The 20,677-nt window shown below is 43.1% G+C and overlaps 3 protein-coding genes across 3 annotated transcripts; all 3 read right to left on the bottom strand.

The window, feature by feature from the left end:
- Nucleotides 1–3,180: 3,180 nt before the first annotated feature.
- Nucleotides 3,181–5,553, bottom strand: hoxa5a (homeobox A5a). Its single transcript, XM_075449496.1, has 2 exons — nucleotides 4,836–5,553; nucleotides 3,181–4,242 (listed from the first exon to the last, which is right to left on the bottom strand). Exons 1-2 carry the CDS (start codon nucleotides 5,416–5,418, stop codon nucleotides 3,992–3,994), a joined length of 834 nt encoding a protein of 277 aa, XP_075305611.1. The 5' UTR covers nucleotides 5,419–5,553; the 3' UTR covers nucleotides 3,181–3,991.
- Nucleotides 5,554–9,546: 3,993 nt separating this feature from the next.
- On the bottom strand, nucleotides 9,547–12,027 carry LOC142367515 (homeobox protein Hox-A7-like). Its single transcript, XM_075449511.1, has 2 exons — nucleotides 11,596–12,027; nucleotides 9,547–10,734 (listed from the first exon to the last, which is right to left on the bottom strand). The coding sequence occupies exons 1-2, from the start codon at nucleotides 11,957–11,959 to the stop codon at nucleotides 10,442–10,444; spliced, it is 657 nt and encodes a 218-aa protein (XP_075305626.1). The 5' UTR covers nucleotides 11,960–12,027; the 3' UTR covers nucleotides 9,547–10,441.
- Nucleotides 12,028–15,274: 3,247 nt separating this feature from the next.
- Nucleotides 15,275–17,762, bottom strand: hoxa9a (homeobox A9a). Its single transcript, XM_075449559.1, has 2 exons — nucleotides 16,624–17,762; nucleotides 15,275–16,272 (listed from the first exon to the last, which is right to left on the bottom strand). The coding sequence occupies exons 1-2, from the start codon at nucleotides 17,174–17,176 to the stop codon at nucleotides 16,031–16,033; spliced, it is 795 nt and encodes a 264-aa protein (XP_075305674.1). The 5' UTR covers nucleotides 17,177–17,762; the 3' UTR covers nucleotides 15,275–16,030.
- Nucleotides 17,763–20,677: the final 2,915 nt, after the last annotated feature.

Here is a 20,677-nt window from a genome sequence, read left to right as displayed (position 1 = left end):
AAACGCGGGGTCACTGCGCTTCCAGGGTTCACCTGGAGTGCACCGTCCAACATATGTAATGCAAAGCTATTCTGCCTTTTGTGTGGAGAGTCAAGATCGCTATTATAAGGCTGGCATCAAGCTCCGAGTGAACAGATGACGGAGACTTGTTCAGCGCGTAAACTCTTGACCCCAATTTTTCCTCCTCTTCTGCAGCTATCTCGCTCTCATCAGTCCCAGCCCAGAGAGATACAACCCCCCCACCACACTCAATTTACCCTCCCCTCTGCTGAAATGAGAAGTTGATTTTAACAATGTGTACATCTCTTGCCATCACGATGATCATTTTCACAATTTTGATGAGCGGAGAGGATGCCAGCACAAGATCCAAGAACACAGTTGTGTCGTCGTGATGTTTGTGGCAGGGATGGGAGATCCATCCAACAACAAGCTCCAAGTCAAGACTGATAGGGCCGTAAAATATGCAAATCATTCATTAGCCAGAGCAACCAAAGCAGCCAAAAGTCTTTGTTGGAGGCAACACTTGAAGTTTCACTCCCACCGTCTCTTCACACAGTTTGCCTCTTCACTGTAGTACATCAACACAGGCTCTTCGTCCTCCCGTAACTTCATCTATGTACATTGTGCTAATAGGCGATGCCAAGCAAACGTGCCATTAACGTATAGGCGCGCGCGCGTGTGTGTGTGTGTGTGTGTGTGTGTGTGCACGGGCGCCACAGTGGATGCTTGAGCGGTTTTCCTCTCTCTTCTCTGTCTCTGCAGCAGGGTGACAGTGAACTTGGCCTAAAGCGAGCTCTGGTGGTGGCTCTGAGAGGATGCAGATTTATCTTGGTGCTGTGGCTGACCTCCAGATGAACCCATGCAGCGCTCCTCTCTCTATCTGCCTGGCAGTATGCCGCACATGGGGCCCTGTCGAAATGTCTCCTTTTGAAATATTAGCAAGGGGTAGAGTTCCAAATATCCGCATTCTCGGTACGTCCTGTTTTATTTTCAATGTGTCGAAAATCAAGCTAGAAAGAGCATAAATCCGTATTTTTATTAAGCTGGTGACTGGTTTACACAACAATGTAAATATGTGAGGCGATGAATCCACAGATTTCATCTGTGTGATTTGAGCAAATGCAGTTTTAAAGTCCTTTCCCCCTCCGCTTGATAGGAAGAGGAATGGGGAAAAAAATCGATCGAGAAGAAATTCCCCTCCACTGCACAGAATTTGTGTTCTTAAAAGGGCTGAGATTTCACTTTTTCTTTAAACAGTGGCAGATTTATTGTGAATTTGACTTTGTTTTAAAGTTTACTGAGAAAACGATTTTAGGCAGCACGAGGAAGGCCTCTGCACCGAAAATGAAACCCTCAGATTTAAAATGTTTTGTCAAGCGGGCCATACATCCTTTAAAATCAGCCCAGGACCCAGTAACATACAGCACAGTTGTTGTTTCCGACATTTTCAGTTGCTAAATCTCAAAAGACGCGACAGGTTTTAGACCTTTAACGTCTGTGTTTGGACCGAAATGTTTAAAAACTGAAGGAGCGCACCGGGTTAAAACAGCCTTTCTCTGAAGAACAAAAAATAAATAAGAAAAATCTAAAATAATCTAAATAAAAAAAAATCTGAATTTAATAACACAAATCGTCCCCTTTTCAGTTCATGCATTTCGGAGTCAGTGTCCACTGGTGACCAGCTTCGCCCCTGCTCTGATCGGACAAGAGGTCACCACACAGGGAGAGTGACTTTTTAAAAGGTCATCTGAACTTTTCAACCCTACACACAAAAAGACTTAGTTGACACAAAACGGAATTCCCTTTAAACGTTTCCCTGCTGCTGTTTTTTCCCCATGTTGTGTTTACTTGACACTGTTTACAGCCGGCCCTAAAGTCTACAGCCATGCAGGGAGCCAACATGTGGGGCGCATGCAGCGATCAGCAGAGCGACAACTGCAACTCATTCAGATATGAACTTACAATCTGCAAAAGTCATCCTCACATACAAAATCAAATCATACAGTTGCTGGCTGCGACTCAATTGGCCTGCATTTGCGCTTGACTTTATCAAGGAAATCTACACACTCCACTGCAGCCCAACGGAAACTTTCTGGCTCACGGTCTGTGAATACTCCAATGTAATAAAACGACAAGTTTGTGGGGGTGGAAATGGACACAGAGATAATTATCCAACATGTAAAAATGGATTATGAGCTACACCACAGATGGAGGGAAACAAGTTGCACAGGAAAGGAAGCAATTAAATAGCCATGAGCCGGACCCAACCCTGCGCAACATCTGCCGAGACCAGTATTCAGCACTCCACAACTGACAAATTAGTGTAATGGACTAATAGGGACGGATAGAGGGAGCGAATACAATAATACGGCTGTTTAACACGGGGTGGCTGTTGTTAGGCTACCGGCTAGTCTGGAGAAACTTACCCTGAGACGCGGTCCTCATCCTGGAGAGCGTCCGGTCCGCACTGGGAAGTCTGAGCAATAGAGAAGGGCTGTACCGGTCAAGTAACACTTACAGCCTGCAAAGAGAGAGTCAGACGAAGCTTTGCCGTCAGTGCGATTATATGTTATGTGCAATATACTGTCAACTCCCCAAAACCATAAAACTTACTTTAATGGCCACCACGTGACCGTTTATGGCCAGTGAGCCTATCTGGCCGCTCTCCGGATGAATTTTACGATCTAATTCATAGACAAAACCCCCATTCATTTAGCACCCAAATGTCAGGGAGCCAGAATCGTGCCCTAATAAAGTTTACAGCAAGAAAAGTCAAGCTAATTCTCGGGGAATAGCTCAGCAGTCTGTGCGCAAAGGGGACACTCGGCCCCTGAAGCGTGTTAGTGGACCCCAAAGCCCCCAGCGCCAGAGCAAGGTGAGTAAAGGCTTTCATTCAAAGGGACCTGTTGAATTCAGGGAGATTTTAACTTGAGCGAACCTTGCCACTTTTTTTTTCACAGCTTAGCTGCAATGACTTTTAAACTAAGCAAACTCACTCTGGCTCCTCCATGCAGCAGCCCTGTGTGGCACAGCCGCAAACCAAGCTTACAAAAACTCACAGTGACGTCTCCGTTCCAGTAAAAAGTTTATTGTAGCCATAATTTACATGACCATCATTATCATTATAGCATATTTTGACTTCCAGTCTTTGAAAAACATTTACAAAAAGCTCATCACGATGAAGATATAGACATAGGCAAAGGAATTTTACTGCGGGACCTTTCACATAAAAACAGCGAGAGACAAAACACGCTTTTACTAAGAAGCTGCGCCCAGGTGAACAACTCAAACATAAGCTCCTGGAAAAACAAAAAAACCGAGGTACAGCTACTGTACATACAAGGGTGAGGCGGCACCTCTGTCCATACATGTGTTCACGACGCACACAATAACCACACAAGGCTTATCTGCTGGTTCTACTTTTGGAAGCAAGTTTTCTGACAAGTTGGCACAATACATCAAACAAATAAATACATACATATACAGTACATACAGAGAAAACATAGGCTAAACACAAACGGTCTATTTTTCTGTTATTGTTGAGTGCATCCCACAGAATATACTGGAATTGTTCGCGGCAGACAATAGCATTTCAAGCTTTGACATTTCTTAAGTTTTTTCATTTTTTTCGTCTGAGCAAGAAATAATTTAAACAAACGTATATTTTCACGTGGTTCCTTTTTTTGCCCTAAATCTAAACAGATCTGTACATAATGCAGTTTTTACTCACATAAGCATCAACACGTTGGGAGTATAAAGGAAATAATATTAAGGAATATAATGGGGCTGTTGTTGGTCATACAGGAGGTGGAGTACCCCCTGTCCCGCTCACACCCCGTCAATAAGTCTCTGCGGGTTTTTTTTTCTTTTTTCTTTCTTACAACAGGAGAAGTTGATATGACAATCTCTGTTTTTTTTTTGGTTTTTTTTGTTTTTTTGTATCTTTTTTATTATTTGATCGTGCTCGTTTTCATGAGTAAATGTGTGAATATCAAGGCCTGTAGGCACCTCCGCCTGCAGCCGCCATGCTCATGCTTTTCAGCTTGTTGTCCTTCTTCCACTTCATCCTGCGGTTCTGAAACCAAATTTTGATCTGTCTCTCTGAGAGGCAGAGGGAATGGGCTATCTCGATCCTCCGCCTGCGGGTCAGATACCGGTTGAAGTGGAACTCCTTCTCCAGCTCCAGGGTCTGGTACCGAGTGTACGCGGTTCTGGCTCTTTTGCCTTCTGGTCCAGACAAATCTTGGAAGCGAGGAGGGGAGAACATCAGATACAGGGGATGTAAAAACTGATTAGGGTGGTGCAGCAACTTTGAACACACTTCTGGCAAATTGTGAAGATGTGAGTTGATGTTCTAGGTAAGGATGGTTTACATTTAACACAGAAATTAGTCTTAAAGGGCAACTAAATCCGAATCATTAAAAACTACAGGTAACAATGGAAAGTACACATCTGATGAACTGAACATAGCAAAGATTCAAATTTAACATTAAAAATATGTACAATACGACCAGAAAACATACAGCTATCTGGTAATTACTGAATTTAATTTAACTAAGTGTCTCCTCGTATGTTAAGTGAAATCATGCCGAACCTTGTCAATAGTTGTGCTAACCAAAAATCTACCAAACAGGTGAGTGGCGCGTTTGGCGCCACATGACATTTTTTTGGATAATACATTTATTTGTGCCTTTGAACCTACTGTAAAATAATGCAAAACTGTCCAAATTAGTCTCTCTCGTGCTTGCAAGTTACAAAAGTCACTAAATAACACAGCGCCAGGTCACAATACAAGACATAAAATCAATACAAGATCATTTAACTTAGCAGTTTACCATGACTTATATGGAGTTTTCTCATCCACGGATATATCTGAGGTTGCGTTGAGTCGCTGGTATTTTGGGGAGTTGTCGGTGCGCTTCCCGCAGGCTTCTCTTCCTCTAGGGAGGAAGCCTTGGGCACACAGTCCCGGCTGAGCAGCAGCGTGCCTCCGTTCGAGCTCGAGCACGGAGTGCTTATGGAGTTTTTCACGGCTCTGTGTTGCGACTGCGTCTCGTTGACCGGGGACGAGCTGGCGACCGAGGAACACGGGAGAGGGTCAGGTGGAGGCGATAGAGACGAGTTCCCGGTGCTGTTCGCGGACTGGTTGTACCTGATGGGCTCCACAGAGGGTGTCGTCGCCGCTGAGTGAGTCGGGGAGTAGCCCGGTGTCCGCTCGCTGCCCACAAAGTGTCCGCTACCAGTTCGCCCGACTGTTAGGTCCATCCCGTTGTAGCCATAGCCGTACCTGCTGGAATGCATTGCAGTTGAGTCTCTGTATTGCTCGTTTGCCGTATTATGGTCTCCATAATTATGTAACTGGAAGTCCGCGCCATTGGGATAGCGACCGCAGAATGAGTTCACAAAATAGGAGCTCATTTGTTGACAGTTCCACCGCTTGCTTACAGTATTGTAGTTGTTGTTGTTTTTTTTGTTTTTTTTTACTATTTTAGGAAGTAAAAAGCATAAACCTGCTGTCTTGATTTGTGGCTCTTATGGTTTAGCGCGTCCTATAGCACCCTTGCACAATTTATGATGAATTATGGAAATGAGTGGGACATGGACTTGATTCTCTCTTACGTAGGCACCCAAATATGGGGTACGGCGAAGAATCACGTGCTTTTGTTGACCAGTCGTAAATCCTGCTTGGTGACCTCGAGAGGTAAACTCGCGCACGCAGGAAATACTGGGTGGGATATGAGGGGCGCGCGCCTCCCTGCGCTCTCGGCTAGGGCAAACTCAGAGGCAGCTCTGTAGTGTTTTGAACTGTCGTTGTGCGCCATCCTCTGGCGCAACTGTTGCACTGCCCGTCTGCGGCGATTTCTGAGGCGTGGGCTCCATGCGGGGTCATTCGGAGGTTAACGACCATTGCGGCAAAAAAAAACAACGGGTTCCTAAACAATACAACAAGTGACATGCTGAGAGTGCAATCTCGGCAATGATAGTGTACAGAAATAATTCGATCAGGATCTGTTATGCACGTTGTGATGGGCGATGGGTGTAAATAGTCTCTGCAGTTAATAGAATAAAAGCCCATCCAGAGCAGGGGCTGCGCTCTTTCACAGCTTTTTTCTACAATCAAAGAAATAAGTGAGCGGCTTCGTGCGAAAAAAAACAACTCCAATGAATAAATGTTTGAGGGGAATATAGAAACCAAACACAACATTATCAAATAACGCGACATGGGCTGCCGTTTCGAGGCCTGTCTTTTTTGCCACTTTGACAATATTAATAGCCACATATACAGGCTTTATATGAGCACGAAGACCGTTGACGCCGAAGTTCAAATTTTACGATGCCAAACATTCAGATGATAGCTGTTGGAGGCCCGTTGGACGTGAGCCGGTATTATTATTGGTTTAATTTAGCGGCAACTCCTCTGTCATTTTAACTTTTAAGTAGTCAGTCTTACCGAGTTGCGTTCCTTGTGTTTTGTTTGTTTGTTGATGGGATGTCAGCTTAAGATAGACAACAGCATATAATAACTTTTTTATTAGAAACCAACGGCCACAGCGCAAAGCTTTGCGTGTCCCAGTGGAATCTGGAGAAACAAAACGACCGAAAAAATAACAGCACCATGAACGATTGAAATTTGCACATATTGGAAGCTATTTTGAGTTTAATATATAACTGGTGCTTTTGAAACAGTTAGAGAGAAAAATCAAACAATGTTCAGTCATTACTTTACTTTTTTTTTTAATAGATGTAGAAACAGCTGTTCATTTATTTAATGTGCTTTTTGGATCCAGCAATACAAAAATGTAGCAACCTCGCGATATTCTCCACCAATTAGACTTCTAAAATTGGCTCATAAAATGCATGACATAGTGTGAATATTAATTTTCCAAACAAAGAAGCTAAAAGATAAACTAAAAGTTGGTTTTCCAAGTACAAATAGCTGTTAAAGTTCCATTCCTCAGTCCTCTTTTTTGTATTCAAAAACCTTGACACACTGCCCAACTTCACAATCCACGACTACGATATGACTACGTAGTATTTAAGAGCAATCCACTTTATCCAGCTAGATTCGTGAGGAAGATCAGACAAACAGATCAGCACAGAGCCCGACAGAGGCGTGAAGTCTCAATAAAGCCGTGGCGCAGCGTCCTGCCGTTTGGTTTTCTCCTTGAGGAATTTTTATGGCACCTTCGTCTCTCGAAGGCAGAGACTTGTCCCTCTGGTTTCCTCAACATGAGCCCTTTCTCGAAGAGCGGCCTGTTTTTCCAACACAAGCCCGTTCCTGTGCTAACTGTGACAAGAGCAGCCACACTGATTATTTATTCTGTCCCAGGTATGCGTGCCCTTTGCGGGAACAGAAACCCAGGAGGCAGGATGTTCTAAGGAAAGTTTATGCAGCAGTTGGGCCCATTATAAGAGGCAGACCTGTGCACAGAGAGTGTGTTGGCTAACAGTCATACCACAGCAGCTGATTTATGGTAAGCCAATGGCAACAAAGTTCCCACGAAAATTATTTCTCCGAGTTGAGACAGGGACACACCCAGAAACTAAATTTGGACCTAAAGAATGGAGAGGAGAAAAGTGAGTGCGCACTGGTGTCAGACTGGGAGGGAGGAAAGAAGGTGGAGGAGGGGGGGTTTACTAGGGAAGTGAAAAAAGAGGGCAGTGCACTCTGCAGGCACCCTCACACACACAAAAACACCACAGACGGTAATACTTTTGCACTCACGGTCCTGTCATTTACGATTTAATTTGCGCAATATATATTTTTTGAAGACGAAAATGAAAGTGAAAATAGAAATGTTGTTGATACCCTTGCAGAGAAATAACAGACTGTGTATACTAGACAAACGAAGGTTACAATTGAAATATTAACTGTTCTTTCAGTTTTGTAGTGGATAAAATGTCAAAGAAATGAGTGCGTGTTTTGCTTTTGTCTACATCAATACATGCATGATCAAAGCAAACAAAAACGTTAATTTGGGAATGTGGGGACATTTTGTTTTGGACAAAAACGACATTTTCGAATTACTCCTGCAGAGAAATTCCTTTGTGTCAAGCAAAGCTCATTCAACCAGTGAATCCAATTTCCGTTTCGCAGACCGAAGACTGTCCTGATCAGTGAAATGCGCAGAGAATCGATGCCTGTGTGCACACATGTGAGGCAGAAAACCTCAAAGAAAATTGTACGAGCACACATAGAGGTCAACCTGTCTGCTGTCCAGCCTGAGTGCAGGGTTATGCAGCAAAGCAGCTGCAGCCACGACACCATCAGAGCCTCCACAGGAGGGCGGCAAAGAGCACACACTTTTGTCCTCGAGTCGAGTTTGCATTCACATTAAAATCAAACAACAAACCTGGTGTAGATGACATGCAAGCGCGCAAAGATCCCACGAAAAGAGATTGTCAATTCTACATCAGACTGACCAAATGAGATGTACAAAGAGCATCAGTCATAGAAATAATAATAAATGGTAACATTAAACCAGTTCCTTCACATAATTTCAACACTGGAAAGTAAAAGAGAAAACTTTGGATAAAGATCTTAATATTTGTCAGAGCCGCTTGTCCTTTTATAATAATAAAAGATCAGATGCATGAAAATGACTGAATTTTCAGCTCTTACCTTACGTGGGATTCTGCGTGTCAACACAGGAGGTGAGGGGAGTGAGTGGGCAGGTGCAGACGGCCAGTGACGGAGCAAAGTCTCCACCTGAGTCCTCGCACGGACATAGGGGCTCCTGGGGGGTCATTGACGCACAGGGGCTCCTTCCACTTATCGTGCCAAGACATGTCAGGAGTCCAAATGATCCAGTCATGTTTAGATGTAAGCTCCTCGAGCTGAGCGTCAGCCTGGCAGGATGAAAACAACAAACTCCGAGAAAGAAGGAAAGAAATTGCAAATAAAATGGCTATGTGAGAGAGAGCGAACGGAGGTCGCTGTCGCGAAGAGCCCGTTAAATGAAAGGCTGCTCTATTCTGCTATTGGAAATTATATATAAAAAAGTTCATGTTCACGGCTCCCTGCCTCGTGACCAGCTGTGGCCAATAGGAGGCCGAGCTGCGTCGTAAAGTTGTGCCGCTATGTTGTAAATTTTCATAAACAACAACGGATTTATGACCCAGCGCTGGAGGGAGAGATGGTGAGGGAGGGAGGGAGGGGGTCAGGCGCCATCTTACTGAGAGGAGAGGGAACACAGAGTTCAACAGCAATTTCCCTTCATCCGCAGCTTGTCCCATCTCGCGTCCTCATAGTTCACATTCTTTAACTTAGAGGTTTACTTAACCGACCATCGTTGACTGCAACATGTTTCGATACACGCATTGATCACATTGAGGGACACAAGCTGATGTGAGCAAAATACTATTTGGCTGCCAAACTTAACTTTTGATTATTGTGATTTAAGTGCGCAGATATTGACTGAGTACATACAGGTAAAAGCTATTTTATTTACTGTGCTCATTCACAAATTTAAGCCATCCTTCATTGTTCTATACAGTATTTCGACCATTTATTCACATATAACTTCACAGTTGAAATAAGGGTTTTCACGACAAATATGTCACAATGCTGCATCGCAGATCCTGATCCTATCTCTGACGATAACAAAGTAAGGGAAGTAGCACTGAACTGTAATGCCTTCTAAATAACGGTGCATGCACTTATTAGCCTCATGCGTGTCACACACTTTCATGAAATGTTGAGGCTGAAATGAAGGGTTACGCCAGCATTTTACAGATACAGCTAAACATGTACATTTGTGTGTTCCTGTTTACAGTAAGCAAGCTGGCTCTCTGGGAATTTGAGGTAGGTTTGCACGAGCTCATACTGGCCACGGCCAATTAAGGGAAGTGAAAAACATCAAATAAAGAAAGAACCAGGCGTTGGACATGTCTAATGAACAGCCTAAGTCAAAGCTGTCTCGTCAAATATAACATTTACTTTTAGTTAGTCGATTCTGATAAGACACCTTTCCGCGGGTGAGTTTGTTCCGTTAAAAAAGAAAAAAAAAAAACAGCCGAATGTGGAGCTAATATTATATATATATATTTAAACTTATGCTTAATTTCTTGTGCCTGCTGTCTATGCTTCTAGGTAGTTTTTTTTTCAGGAATGTTGACTCAGTAGTACAATCAGGTTAGAGAACATACAGTCTAGCAAATATAAAAAATATAGTTCGGACACAGTAGGCTATATCTCTTTTGATGTGGAGCTTTAAAAAAAAGAAAGAAAGAAAATTCCATTTCTGGTTCAAATATGAAAAGCAGAACTACTTCTAAATACTAATTACAGAAAATCCACATTAGCTCCATCACTGTCATTCAAATAACCAGCCTATAGCTGTGCGCGCGTGGTGTGTGAGGAAAACATATCCCTTAGTATCCCAGACATAATCAACAGTGTGTTGGTTTTTTGATGTTTTTTTTAATTCACTGTCCGTCTTTACTTTGCAGATTTTTGTGCCTCTGCGCCGGCGCTCTCGGTGTCTCCAGCTTCGGTCTCAACCTGAATATCACCGGGATTCTCTCTGGGGTTCGATTCGTCCTTGTGATCCTTCTTCCACTTCATCCTGCGGTTCTGAAACCAGATTTTGATCTGTCTCTCTGTGAGGCAGAGGGAATGGGCTATCTCGATCCTCCGCCTGCGGGTCAGGTACCGGTTGAAGTGGAACTCCTTCTCCAGCTCCAGGGTCTGGTACCGGGAGTAGGTCTGCCGTCCACGCTTCCGATTTGGATCTGTGGAGGACAAGAGAAAGGACTTTTGGTGGGATTTGTCAACTTTAAAAAATACACGTGTCTGTATTTATGACATATGGCAGACTAAACCATCAATTATAACGTTGCTGAAACTGTGTGCTGACAATAAAAACCCGCTGAAGGAAACAACAGGGTGTTTTTAATGTATCTGTAATTGCTATTTAATTGTGGCTCATATTTTCACATTATCCCTATGCCCACAAACATTCTCTGTTAAAGGGTACAAGTATGTTTGTTTTTCCAACTTTTCTGCATCAATTAAAAGGAGTCCTGCTGGGGTGTTTGCCTCGTGCCTCCTTTGATATTCTGCATGCCTTTCCAATTAAAAGCCAGCAATGCTTTGCTCGCCAAAGGAGCCATATGTAATTGGGTTACAGCCCCCACATATCCTCTTAAGAAATATAACTAAATGTCAGGGTTTAATTGTATTCCAAATCCACCTGACGCCGATAGTGGGGAATATTGATCCAAGTTTTGAGAAAATACCAGAGCCTCTGCAGTGCGGACTCAATTAGAAAGGAGCTTCAGAATGCAAGAGAACTGATTTACACAACAGGGCGCTCTCTTTTACAACCACAAAGGGGAGAAGAGGCTGTAAGAGTAATAGGAGTGCAGAGAAACCCCCCAGCGGCAAGGTCTCTGTGCACACTGAACACACAGAAGAGCTGGCCAAATGAATTTATGGCTGCAGAACTCATTAGTTGCGCAATAAAACTTTTACGATTCTTTCCATGCAACAGCAATGAGCTTCTAGAAATTAATCGAACCAATAACGACTAGTATAAGTATAACAATGTTTTGAAAAATAATTTCACGATGGAGCCTTGAATCAGCACATACCTGATGTCCGCATCCAAGGGTACACCCGGTACTGTTTGTCCGGCGGCGAGGTGAGGGGTCCCGGCCCCGGATGACAGCAGCTGTCGCTGAACAGGCGGCTCTGGTCAAACGGGCTGCAGTGCATGTGTGCGTCCTGCCCCTGGCCATAGCCTGAGGTAAACACGGGATGGCTCTGGTAGACTGCATTACTGACGCTGTAAACTCCAGAGAGAGATGATGAAAACGCAATGGCCGCAGCAGTCCGTGTCGCGCTCTGGCCGTCTCCACTGGGTCCAATACTGCAAGAAGCTCGCTCCACGCTCGGGAACAGGGAACTACCCGCCGTAGATTTGCTAAGAAGACCATCCACATAATAAGAACTCATATTTTTTCACTCTGATTTGTTGGCCCAGAATCCTCAGTGTCGTTTTTACGAGGTAGCGTGATATATGACAGCAATACACCCTAGATTTACACCAAACCCCATTTTTACTCCGGACCAAAGAGCTCACCCATGTGACTCAGGCCTGGTCGCTCTCATCCAATCAGCACAGGCATGGATTTCATTATGGCAAAGGACTGCAGAGTGGGATTAACACTTCACACACATAAACACGTACACACACATAAACACACGTGAGAGAAATTCACACAATTCAAGTGATCTGCAGATGCATTTCTGCCGGTGGAATTAAATGCTGATGGTTTTATGTCACCTTCTCCCAACAGCATCACAGATAATCACCAATAGCTTAAACGCCTGTTGTTTTGTCTCACAAACAGGAATGCGTCAGCCTACGTGCTAATAAGGCATACACACACACATACACACACACACACAAATACGTTGATATCTCCAATAACCGTAAATAAGAAATAGGAAACAATTCCAACAGGGAGGAACTTTGTTGGTTCCCTTCGCTTTTAGAAACAAGTCTTGTGGAAGACCTTTTTTTTTTTTGTCGGAACGAAAAACACGGGCGAATATTGGAATAAATGAACAATCTTCTGTATCAATACCAGAGGAGGTGGGAAAAAACAAACACATCACGAATAAAAAGAAACTGCATTTACAGGTTTGAGCCGTATCATTTAGAATTTTTTGCACTAAAATTTGATTTTGGACCCTCAAATTTTAGTAAGAATACTAAGCAATTTTGCACAAATGGATAAAAACAGTAATGATAATAACAACAACAACAATAGTAATAATAATAATGATAATGATAATAATAACAACAGAATCATCAATACTTATATCGACATTAATCTTGAAAACAACATGTAAAAAAATCCAAGTAAAAACTGAATGAAAATGCAAACATTCCTAAAATTGTGAGTTATCATTATAATTAGAATTATCATTATTACTATCATTATTAGGCTATATTTATCATTGTAATTTTTTATTAATATTATTATTATCATTATTATTACTACTACTACAATTACGATCTTTTTCAGTATTACTGATATTGTCTTGTTGCTACTATCATTATTGTTACGCCCATACATCGGACTTTTCGGGGATTGGGGGGGGTTGTTTTTAGCTGAAATGAAAACTACTAACTGGAAAAACTTGAAAGCATTGGACATCAAAATTAATACAAACATCGAATGCAGAAATACTCCGCCTTTTCATAATCAATAACCTAATGCCATTACACAATTAAATGTGGCACAGACTCAACAAAAAAAAAAATCTAAAAGTGAAAATATATAAATGAATAGATTAAAGTACGTCAGTGTAAATGTGGGCCGTTAGAGCGCATGAGCAGCCGTCATCCAGCAGCCAGTTATCTGGCTGATGCATTCCTCCCTGCAGAGCTGCCGGATAAGGAAGCAGCCTCTGCGCTGAGACTGTAAAAAAGGTGTGAAATTATTTTCCTCCACTCTTAAAATGTTACTGGAGTTTGTTGCCCCAATGCAGTGTCGTCAGGAGTGTTGAAATAAGCCTTGATGTTGTGGAACAGTGTCGCCACCCTCTGGTGACTCGTAGGGACTGCAGGGTTGGGAGGCAGCACTGCGCAGGCGTGAGCATTATGGACCGCATTTCAAGGTAATTATTCATGATAAAACACAGGGAAATGACGCAGAGAGGTAGTGTTATACTCCCGTATTTGTGATTTTGAGGAAACCTCTTGTGCCCTCACACATTTGTTGAGATGCATCTCGGGACAGTTTAAAGTATATTGCTGTGTTTGAATCTCGCTGCTGACTTTATTGCTCCTTTTCCTTTAGGACGGGCCCAGCAAAGGAGCAGAGGGCGGAAGGTTCCCAGGTAGAAACAAAGGATCTTTCCAAATGACCGTGAGTCCTGCGCGTCCCCGTCGGGGAGAATCCAATAAAGCTGATCATTTCCGCTCGGCCTTTTGTTGGGACCCCAGTCACACAGAAAGAGAAGAAAAAACAAATGGGTGCCATTCTGGAAACGGCCTAATTGTGTCTGGACGGCCATAAAGCCATTAAAACTGGAATGCCAGACAGTATAGCAGACCAGGCGTTTTATTGCACTGTCTCTGGCAGAGCCTTTGAAGTTTGGGTGCATCTGCGTCCTCTAACGCGTCACAACAGCACTTCTGTTGGACTAATATCCGATTTAGCCTTCGAAGTACAAGCATTTATTCGTCTCTGTGCAGCCCTCCATAAGAACTACATTCGGAGCTGTAGCTATTGGCTTCAGGCCTGCATCTGATCGATCAGGACACTTGCACGCTCTGGATTTGCGGCTTCTTGCATTTTGTTTCTTTGTGTCAAATATTTTCTCCAACATGCAGAGACTTGAGCCAGTCTTACACAGGGACAAACATGCCATATCTTAGAACTAATCATAAACCTTCTCTAAAACCATTCTGACAAACTACTTGGGGTCAAGTTGTGTTTTGAAAACAAACCGATTTGTTGGAATTATGCTGTATTGGGGAGGAAAAACACAGTCCTGTCTTATTGTTTAATATGGTTCAACTGAATGTCAAGACGGTGCTAAGGGGCAGAGCTTTAGGCTGCGCGGCCGTGTCATGTCTGTGTTGAGCTGGACACTAACACATCGGCTGCATTATTTTGGGCTTCAGCTGTCCAAGACTACGATGTCTTTTCTTGTTTTGTCCTCTCGCCTCATAGCGCTTTGCACCCCATAAAAGGTTATAGCGGTAATTGTCTTTTATGGCTGTATACAGCTAACAACATCCTCTGCCAAGACGAAACTCTGTCCCCAACCCACACTCACACGCACACACACTAATATTGACCTTACGTTGTGTGCATTTGGATTGTGCCTGCACCCTCCACCAAATCTCTAGTAAATGAAAAATAAATCTATTTCGAATAATTAGAAATGGTATCAAATATTTTACTTAAGACTGATACGATCCATTAATTCTATGTCTTGCTTTTTCGAATGTGTGTGTGTGTGTGTGTGTGTGTGTGTGTGTGTGTGTGTGTGTGTGTGTGTGTGTGTGTGTGTGTATGTGTGTGTGTGTGTGTCATAATTTCGCATCGCACATATAACTAAACTGCAGCAACTGGCGAATTAAGACTACATTAAGGCTTGTAATCCAGATCGATGTCAGGACAAAACAAATAGGAAATTAACATTCATGTATCCCAGATATAATTTGCTTTATTTAATAAATAGTACAAATTACATTTGTGAACCAAACGTCAGACGGTCAGCAGACCGCGAGGTATTCAATGAGTAGCCTACAGTGTTTAATTTTCTTTCTCTAATAAACATTATGTCCCTTGAAAATGTTACTCCCTGAAATTCAGTCAGACATATTACAGTGATGCAAGCAAATCTACTACAATCCGCCATCCCAAAAACGTATATCGTAGGTAGTTGAAAGACATAGGTAGTCAATCATGTCACGTAATATATCTTCAATTGCATCTTTCAATTTCGTAAGAATTTCCAAGAGATATCTGCAGTTTATGCACCTACTTCAAAATGCGACCAGTCGGTTTCTTCTACGGTTCTAATGTTAGTATCAAACTCGTGGTCACCAGTCAATGTTCTTCTACCAGTTATGGAGGAACGACAATAAAATTATTACATTTTTTTTTACAAACTATTTGTTCAACTGACTCAGAGATAGACAACAAATATACCTACAAAACCAAAACACACACAGCTAAACATCCATACACAAACAAGCACAGGGACCAGGCCAACTAATGCACTTTAACGAGGTATTAATTCAAAATCAACAAAGGGAAAGAGCAAATTAAAAAAAAAAAACGAGTGGGCACTGTCAAAATTGTGCAATATAAAGGTAGCCGCATCAAACGAAAGCCCAACATGCTTTTTTAGAATTTCTGACAAGACAAATAATCCTCTAGCTGTTATATAGAACAATAAGACAATGGAGTTTAAAAACAAGGTCCAGCAGAGTTATGAGCTTTTAGTCATGAAGCTCGCTATCAGCCTAAATTCTGCTTATCCGCGACTGCGGGTCGGTTAGTCGTCTTTCGGTGCGCCGTCTTTATTAAACTTCTTCATCTTCATCCTGCGGTTCTGGAACCAGATTTTAACCTGTCTCTCGGTGAGGTTTAGCAGCCTCGCCACCTCGTACCTACGGTCCCTGGTCAGGTAGGTGTTAAAGAGGAACTCTTTCTCCAGCTCCAGGATCTGGTGCTTGGTGTACGGACAGCGCTTTTTTCTCGTGGCACTCGCGTGGAGCCAGTTGGAAACCGGGTTATCTGAAAAGAGTGGGGTGCGGAAACTGGTGTGAGGTCCCGGTTCTGACTTGAGCAAATGCAAAAAAAACAATCAACACAGTCACTCAGGAAATTGCTTCAACGTAAAAGGAGAAGATCCAGTTTGGATCAAGTGAAAGTGGTTACATGTGCAAATGCAGCTGTCTGCCTATCTGCCCACGTTCACTTTAATATCTAATACTGCAATGTGAGCTGGGCCATTAACAGCCCCCATAAGGAAATGGCACGTTCAGAATGGCATCTGTTAGGACGTGCACCCCCATCACGCACCTCATTCCTCACAGCTTTATGCGTATAAATAGTTTGAATTTAAGGAACTTGGCTGCGACTTACTTGGGTCCAGGCCCGGTTTCTCATCCCCCTCTCCGCTCACGTCCCCCGCCTGTACAGACAGCTCGTCCTTCTCTCCTGGTGATGCTGTCGCCACCGTGCCGTTGGCGTAATCTGAGAGCAGCAACGCCGTGTGGGATCCGGGCAACGCGCCGTCAGCTCGAGTCGCCAGACCCTCCGGTTTGATTCCATAGTGATGGGTCGTTGGTAATCCGGTCATTGGCAGCGAACCGGACACGGGTTCAAGAAGCCAAGACTGATAGCGGCCATCTGTATCTGCACCAACCGGCCCCTGTGGATGCCCATAGTGGTGATGATACACAGAGGAGACGGTGCCTGGGAACTGAGCCGGGACGTGATTCCATGACGGCCCGAACACTTGGGGTTTGGACGGGAAGGTGCAAGTCCCGAGCTCGCTGTGGTCGCTGATGGAGGCAGGTTGCCTTGCATGCTGGAGCCCCGAACCGGAGGGGTACCTCGGAACAGAGAGCTCCTCGCTCTCGGGCAGAATGAGGGAATCGACGTAGTAGCTAGTCAGTGTTCCGGATGTCGACATGGCAGAAAAATTATACTTTCACATGTACGCAGTCATACAACAGATACATGCAAAGTCCAACGCACGCACACACCACACACACATACACACGCAGTAAACCCAGCCTCACAAAATAACAATGTGGAGAAATCAAGTAGCAACTTGGCCCCCTCAGAGAACTACAGTGGGAAAGTAATGGGGAGACAGGCTGCAATGCCATTGGGCAGCAGACACACGTGACCATACGGCTGAACAATAAAGGATAAATCAATCCCTTAGGTCATTAAATACTCACCCGCTCTGCTATAACAACCTCGAGTTTTAAGAATTATCAAGATTTAAGCAAGATCTGCCGTGTGTGAGATGGAAAATGTGAATGAGCAAGAACAACTTTTACAATATAATTTCCACTTGCCGTGGTTACAACCCCCTCTTGGTAATCTAGAACGATACAATATGAATGTGGAAGCCTCATTTTACGAGATACTTTATTGGACACGTAAGCACCCTGCAATTGCTGCTCGCCAAAACACATTTTAGAACACCAGCGTACGACAGAAACTTTGCAGCTAAAGGGTGGGAGCGGTGATGACACATTTCAACCAAAAACACGATATTCTGTTTTTATTTAGCTCTTTTTCTGCTGCTTCAGACATCTTTCATTGTGCGTTTATTTTCCTTGTCAGAGCTTCAGATACTACTACCCGCGGGCAAAATGAAAACCACAAAAATATTTGACATGGGTCATGTTCGATACCAGGCTGAATTAGTTTACATTTGCATTTGCATTTGGGTGGATAAGATTATAGTTTGCAGGCTGATTTCAAAATAGTAAACACACCGGATAGAACGGCTTTTTAATGTTATTTTTCTTCCACAAACACCCCTAATTTCACGAAAATGTAACATGTTCGGGCTACCTCTCGAATATCTCTCCAACATGAAATCCACATCCTAACATAGCCTTTAACAAGAATATGTTCATCTTAGAATAGTAAAATGTGTTGTAATGAAATTGTAGTAAACTGGCGTGGCTCTGTTTAAAGAATTAAAGAGATTCTTATAAAAATTTCAGTCTGAGTAATAGAGACTAAAATGGTGTGGGATTTTCGATTAAGTTGGGTGCAGTCACGCAACATTTATTAGTTTTTTTTTCAAGCTACACGTGTATGATATACCGACTTGCTACGCAACAAAAGAGAAAACAGAATATCAATAAGAAAAAAAGGGTGGTAGGTTTTGTGATCAATCCGGTAAACCACTGAATATTCATTCTTAAATAAATATGTATATACACACACACACACACACACACACACACACACTCACATACATTTATATATATATATATATATATATAGCTATATGTATATAAAAATTAATAACAGAACCTGATTTGCAATCAATGAACTCAAAATCCGTTTACTATTTACACCGCAGTTTTCACTTGCATAGGCCTATATGTTGGTATCGTCACGGCCATTAACAAATTAACTCCAGTACCTGCCAGCAGCCGGTGTAACGTTACGCATAAACGGAGCTAAAAATAAGCGCAAAGTCGTGTTTGTGGGTTTGAAATTATATGGAATAGCACGGGACTTCAGAGCATAAAAACATATTCAAAATATAGTGCATGAAAAAAAAATATGAATTCACAAGGAGAGCTGCCCGCAAATACGTAGCAAGACTAAACACATAGCCTACAGCCAAAAATAAATAAGTAAACAAGAGCTATTCATTTCAAACTCAAATTCTAACTCACAAATTGCACATAATCTATTCACCGATGCAAAATCCTGTAAACTATTAAAACTATTGAACAAAGGAGTTTGGCTGAAAAGAAAAACCAGAGATGTTATGTTTATTAAAGGAGAACACGATCAAACTCTTTGAGGTTGAGGTATTAAAAAGAAAAGAAAGAAATCGGTCTGTGTTTGCATAAGTGTCCAATGATACTGTATCCTAAATCTGTGCTCTGTGGCGGGTTTCAAAGCAACAACCTTGAGTTTTCTCATATTACGCTGGTGTTTTATTTATTGCCAGCAAATAAAAAAAAAAAGAGAGAGAGAGAGAGAGAGAGAGAGAGAGAGAGAGCCTGGCCAACACCCATACAAGGCCACAGGCAATTCAAGAGATTCTCTGCGGTCTGCTATTACGAATTAATTTAAAAGAGGATGAGAGGGAGAAAAAAAAGGTGTCTACATGATGTGCATTAGTAGTAGTTGTAGGCTATCACCTCACTGGTACTTGCACACTATTTGTCCAACAGACATCAAACACACCGAAGAGGGGAGGAAAGGATCGGCTGTGCGCCTGTTTGTGCACTAAAAATTCGAACAGACAAACAAGAACAGACAAACACCTTCGTAGCAGGAAAAGACGCCACTACGCCAATGGCTCTCAGGCTGTAAACCTAAATCAGGGTGTTTTTCCCACTGCAGTTTACCGCAGGGGCTATTCACTTCTTTTGCCTCTGCAGATAACAGCCTGTCTGGCGGATCTAAATATCGCCATAAAGCCCTTCCCCTCCTTTTGTGTGAGCCACCATTGCGCAGCGGAAGCATCCGGTCTCATGGCCCACGGAGGTCGCTGTTCCCCCATTCACCTTCCCCTTCCCCTCCACTGCAGTGGTCGTAACCGAGGCCTTGTCTGGCGTGTCTGCGTCACTACTACTCACGGAAAACACTCTCGGCTTTAGCCTTAATCCCAAGTCCACGTCGCATTCTGCAGCTCAGCTTTGATCACGTTGATATTCGGCACATATGCCTCTTCTGGCTTGTTGTACCGGCAAAAAAAACAAGTCTAAAGGAATCCAAAAGGAACACTAAAGATTGAGAACATACAAAGCAGCCAGCCACCCCTCCCCAATTTATTACACTGGGGGGCTTGTAACGTAATTTCAAAGCATGTCTCCACATTTTTAAACAAATCCCATCATCCTTCTGTCCCTTATTTGCTTTCCGCTTGGTGTCGATGTTTGAAACTGGAGCAATTAAGACAGTTTCATGTTGCAGAGTTAGAAACGGACCCCAACAACATGAAACTACCTAAACCACTCAACAGTAGATCCGGGCCTCAAGTGACACACAATCAGCCGATTCATAATGCACCGTGGTGGTCGCTTCCTTCCTCATGTGTCCAAAAATCTTCTGTATTTATAAGAGGACAACTCGGGTGTGCACAATATAGAGAAGCTGCAGCAACAAGGCGCACAATGGGCAAATGCACAAAGATGAGTGGACTTACCCGGTTCTGCGAGTGTTAATCCCAGTATTTCCAGACTGAAGCTGAAAGTATGTTATCCACAGTGTGTGAGTACAGTTCAGATTTCTAGCTGGGAGCCGGGCCTCCTCTCCGTCCGACAGGCTCTCACACGACTGAAGCTGCTCTTCGAGGAGAGGGAGAAACCTCATATACCAGCCAGTCATAAAACTCTACAATAGCCGGCTGGGTATGCTGCAAGACGGCTTATAGCCTAATATCTTTATTATTTCCGATGGCCAGTATGCATTACCCTTTAGA

Source organism: Odontesthes bonariensis, chromosome 18 (genome assembly GCF_027942865.1).
Source record: "Odontesthes bonariensis isolate fOdoBon6 chromosome 18, fOdoBon6.hap1, whole genome shotgun sequence".
Lineage (NCBI taxonomy): Eukaryota > Metazoa > Chordata > Actinopteri > Atheriniformes > Atherinopsidae > Odontesthes > Odontesthes bonariensis.
This window is presented reverse-complemented; position numbering and strand designations above follow the sequence as displayed.